Below are 5,318 nucleotides of genomic sequence, written 5' to 3'. Positions count from 1 at the left end.
TTGCATGACATATTGTAGCGAAATAGATCATTTTCGTCATCTCACCACTTCGATGGCGCCATCTGGGGTATATGTGATATTTCTGTCAAGTCTGTGAGTAGTGTTCATGGTTTTTGTTCCAGAATTCATGCACAATCGTGCTCAATACAAAATTATTTAAAAAAATCGTTCGAAAATCATGTCTTCCCCATGTTGGATCCAGATTTTTTTGAATGGTCACTATTTCTGCCAAATAACCACATGAATGTGTGCTTGAGTATACTCTCTCTTAGAAACATGCGTTGGTATTATTTATTTATAGCTAAACTTCCAAAAAATGACTTTTGGTTGAAACAAGTGAGGTGTACAGACAATTTTGTGAGTGACTGTATGTACTTGCTTGTAATCTTTATTTTCATTTTGATCGCTTGTAATGTTTATTTTAATTTGTACAATATGTTAAATTCACTGATTGCCTAATTTTTTTTAGTAAAATATTCACAATTCATATTAAATTTTCAGTTAGTTTTGATTTTCAGTCGAGTCTTAAATTCAAATTTGCACGTTGGTTGTCATTTACGTTAATTAAAAAAAATTTATTGAAGAATTAAAGCTGCTTTTGCTTAAGCTGGGCGTCCTCTTTTACGTTTTTGACCCAGTGGAATGACTTTTGCTTCATCGGGTGCAGTTATAAATTTCATTCGCAACGAAATACCAACAACGTGTTCACACATGAATGTTTTCAAAAATGTGTAGCAAGTACATTTTCCTTCGAGCCAATTATCTTTGGTGTACGGCATTGGGAATGTGACATCGTAAAAAGCAAAATTCAACTTTTTGAATTCCTCGAAACTATTCCATTCACATGAGCGATCGATCGTATCTGGATCGGCTTATCTGGATCACTTGGAATTTTAAATGTCTTCTCAAACTCAGTTTCGGAAACTTTCATTGGAACATTTCTCTTGGCCCATACATAAGCGTCCGTCCAGATTTTCAATTCGATGTTTGGTTTCTTTTGAATTTCTTTTATTCCATTCAAATATGCCAATGACCATTTTTCCACCATTACAAAAAGCACCGTACGGAAACGGCTGATATCAAGACGTTCTCTGAATGTATGCTCGTCTTTTACCAATCTGTTGTTACTTTCAACTGAATTGTTTGTGCTTGGACAAGAAACATCGACTCCTTCATACCAAATTCGATGAGCAATTAACCATGTTTTTTTCAAAATAATCCATGAACGTCTCGTTAACTGGTTTCCATTTGTCCAAAAATAGCTGTGATGCTTTGTCGAAGATTTCATCGCTTTGGCTCAATTGCAATTTGTCAATGTCATGCAAAAATTCGGCTTGTTGTTTCTTATTTGCACTGAAAGTTCCCAAATTTTGAATGACATTTTTTCTCATATGGAACCAGCACATAATTCGAACGTAAGAGTGATCAAACACTTTTTCAAAGCCACGTGGAATGCTATCGGCAGCATCAGCGATGATATGCGTTGGTTTAAAATCAGAGATTGCATGCACCATACAGCTATAGTTGGATGCCAAAATAAGTAGCTATTTTTAGTCAATAGTTCGGGATATTCTGCAGTATACAGCTATCGAACGAACGCACGCACGAACAAGGCGAAGCGGCGGAGAAGAGCCCAGTGCATATTTGTTCCCCTCATTCGTCGTCATCGTCTCTGTTTGTACCGAACACGCACACAAACAAAGCGAACACTGTCTGGCATATACACGCAGACTGCGTTCGCTGTATGTACATGTGATCGGTGCATATTCCAGACAGTGTTCGCTTTGTTTGTGTGTGTGTGTTCGGTACAAACAGAGACGATGACGACGAATGAGGGGAACACATATGCACTGGGCTCTTCTCCGCCGCTTCGCTTTGTTCGTGCGTGCGTTCGTTCGATAGCTGTATACTGCAGAATATCCCGAACTATTGACTAAAAATAGCTACTTATTTTCGCATCCAACTATAGCTGTATGGTGCATGCAATCTCTGTTTAAAATCAATATTGAACACATCTTGAACGCCTTTCTTAACAGCAGCAAAAATGAATCTGAAAATGAATTAAAAATTCAAATTGATAAGTTATAACAATCAAAATATGATATAAACTTGTATCACAAACTACCTGAAATCATCTGTTTGTTCATTAGTGCATACGGCAATTCCAAACGGATGAAACGATCGATGCATGTCAGTTGTCCCAATATGCAACACAGGATAGCCCTACCATGTCAATTTGTATGTGGCATCAGTATGTACTTTGGTCGCATCAATTGCCGAAGAGCGAAGCGAAGCTGCTTGGATACATGTGGATTTTTTTCATCAAAAGATATTTCAAAGTCGACTATGAACGGCTTTGTTTTGTCAACTGGCAATAAACAATTATCTTCGAGCCATTTTTTCAAATCACTCATATTGATTTTGGCACTTCCATCTCTTTCACTGCGAATTGTTTTTAGAAACGAGTCGAATTTCTTGCGATCTGGAAGCTCAAATTTCTTCATCATTAAGTTGTTCAAAATTTGTTTTGGCTTGCAAACTCCCATTTCAAACATATCACGAATGGCATCCTTTATTTCATCATCAATTTCATAAACCGATTCCAAATTTTGGTCATGATCATGATCTTCGCTTGACACAAACAAGTGAACTTTTGAGCTGCGTGAATCAAACAAAAGATACAAACTAGCAGCACATTTTTTTTTGAGCACGGAATTTGACTTTGTTGCATCCATATTTGAGCCGCTCTCCATCGTCTGAATTCGTTTTGTAGTAGACGGACCAACAATTTTGACTTGCCAAATAGTTTTGAGCATCATTCACATTGTCAAATGTTTGAGCAAAATTGAACTGTTGATGAACTCTTTTTTTCTTTGCTGGCGGTTCTTCATCAATGTCATCAACATTGCAATTACTTGGCGAAATTTCAATCAAGTCATTTGATAGTTGTTCATTGCTGTCTGTTCCAATTGTAGAACAAGAGGCAACTGATTCACAATCACCCAAATCACTTGAACAACTGCTCACACCACTCGATGTTTGTCCATCAGACGAGTTGCTGGGTGCCACGATAATTGATGCATCAATTTGTCTGAAAAATTCAATATTTTAAGTGTTATTTTGCAATTGAGCCAAATTTTTCATGTTTGACAAAAAACAAATATTGTGTTCAAAACCAATTCAATCAAAAAATCTGACTGTAAATGTCATTTTGTTAAAGCAACGCGTTGTGTTATGACACAAATATTTTCGTCATCAAAATTGACTTACTTTTCGTGAACATAAATTCCATTTGACATCATCATATCACGAAAGTTATCATAATCGTCACAGCAGGGACAGCAAAACATTCCTTGTTTGTCATGAGCACGACCTCTGAGACATTTCAAATGATACCATTTACTTCCGCAACAATTTAATTCGACCGATGTGACTGGATGGAAATCTTTCATCGTTTCATTGCACAATAAACATTTTTCGTCTTTCGTGTGAATTGATGATCGCTCAATACCATGATGAATGTGACAAAACGAGTCGAATTCGCCGGAGAATTGAACCAAACAATTATTTTCCAATGCACACGGAAGATGAAATGATTTTCTACACGTTTTACGACAACATCCAATGCTAGCTCCTTTCAATTTACAATAATAACAAGTCTGAAATGAAGAAAACGTTTAAAGTAATCAATTACAAAAAAAAACAGGGCCATTACAAACAACTCACTAGCTTGGATGCTCGCTTCACTTCATTTTTAATGTCTTCTTTCAAATAGCCCAAAATACCTTCCGAAACCTCTTTCTTTTGTTGAAGATTTGCTGAGAATAACTGAAAAAAAGTCCAATGTTATTTTATTCTTATGATATGAATGTTTTTTTTTTCACTCACCAAACAAAAATTGTGAAGTGTCATTTCACCATATGAATATTTATCGCCAAGATTTTTGACATCGTCGTTGTTTTGGTTGCAAAACAAACATTTTTTATTGGCAACATTGCCATCGAATGAATCGTAAAGTGGTGCGGACATTTATAAATAATTTTTTTTCTTAGAATAAATAAATAAAATCTTTGCAAATCGAACATAAACTATGCAAGTCGGACGCGCCAATAAGTATGACATTGACAAGCATAACCATTTTTTAGAACATTGTATAAATTTATCAGTGCTAAAATCTAAAACTACTTAGCATGCGTACTTAACAATATTCATGTGAATACCTGATGATCCGATTAAATAGTTAAGCAATATAAATAAATTAACTGAGAAATTAATGATAATAATGTAATGATGATTTTTTTTATTATTATATTTTGATTATTTAACTGAGCAAAATCCTAATTAACTTAGCATTTAATATATAGTCGTTTATTTTCATTCTCATTTACATATCTTTATGCTCAGCGACACATATGTACATGCTTCAAATGTTTTCAGACACCTTTCCACATAGTGAAAGAATGAATTATTTATTTGCCACTTTATAAATGAATGAGTGAGATTGAGAACAAGACATATTCTGACAATATATCGTTATGATACAAAAACGAATGATTTTTTTAAAGTTTAACATCGGCAGAGAATTTTTCGAAGTGAAACACCGGTGTTACATTTCAATAAAACTTGTTTTTCATGATTCATTTTGAAAAATGTTCGCGCTGGTGTTTCGTTTGTAAATACTTGTTAGATGATGTTTCGGTTCTAGGAATGCATGATAATTTTATTGATAAGGAATGCGAATTTCGATGTGGTGATAAAACCAATGGATTGGGCACATGAAATACTGTTCCAGAATCGAAAAAAAATTTAACTTTTTTTTTTCAATTTTTGCCTGTTTCGGATCGTCTACATGGGAAGTTTGTGTTCTGGTTTGGCAATAATTATGTAAGAAAAAACAAAACATTGTGAAACAACAAGAAAATGAGCTATCAATAATATCGTAAAAAGGATTCCAGGGCAAAATTCCCGAAAAAAAATTCCCGAAACGAAATTCCCGAAAAAAATTCCCGAAGACAAAATTCCCGAAACGAAATTCCCAAAAAAACAATTCCCGATTCGAAATTCCCGAAAACAAAAATTCCCGAAGACAAAATTCCCAAAACGAAATTCCCAAAAAAAATTCCCGAAAAAAAATTCCCGAAGACAAAATTCCCGAAACGAAATTCCCCAAAAAAAATTCCCGAAACGAAATTCCCGAAAAAAAATTCCCGAAGACAAAATTCCCGAAACGAAATTCCCAAAAAAAATTCCCGAAGACAAAATCTTCGAAAAAAAATTCCCGAAGACAAAATTCCCAAAATAAAATTCCCGAAGACAAA

At 34.7% G+C, this 5,318-nt stretch overlaps 1 protein-coding gene across 1 annotated transcript; it reads right to left on the bottom strand.

Moving 5' to 3' along the window:
- Positions 1 to 1,806: 1,806 nt before the first annotated feature.
- Positions 1,807 to 4,165, bottom strand: LOC129571278 (PHD finger protein 7-like). The gene is made up of 5 exons (XM_055451053.1): positions 3,889 to 4,165; positions 3,727 to 3,828; positions 3,271 to 3,659; positions 2,126 to 3,091; positions 1,807 to 2,050 (listed from the first exon to the last, which is right to left on the bottom strand). Exons 1-4 carry the CDS (start codon positions 4,027 to 4,029, stop codon positions 2,686 to 2,688), a joined length of 1,038 nt encoding a protein of 345 aa, XP_055307028.1. The 5' UTR covers positions 4,030 to 4,165; the 3' UTR covers positions 1,807 to 2,050; positions 2,126 to 2,685.
- Between the last annotated feature and the right edge of the window lie 1,153 nt (positions 4,166 to 5,318).

This window comes from Sitodiplosis mosellana, unplaced genomic scaffold, assembly GCF_009176505.1.
Source record: "Sitodiplosis mosellana isolate CC-2019 unplaced genomic scaffold, AAFC_SMos_1.0 Smas_scaffold_1840, whole genome shotgun sequence".
Taxonomy (NCBI): Eukaryota; Metazoa; Arthropoda; class Insecta; order Diptera; family Cecidomyiidae; genus Sitodiplosis; species Sitodiplosis mosellana.
This window is presented reverse-complemented; position numbering and strand designations above follow the sequence as displayed.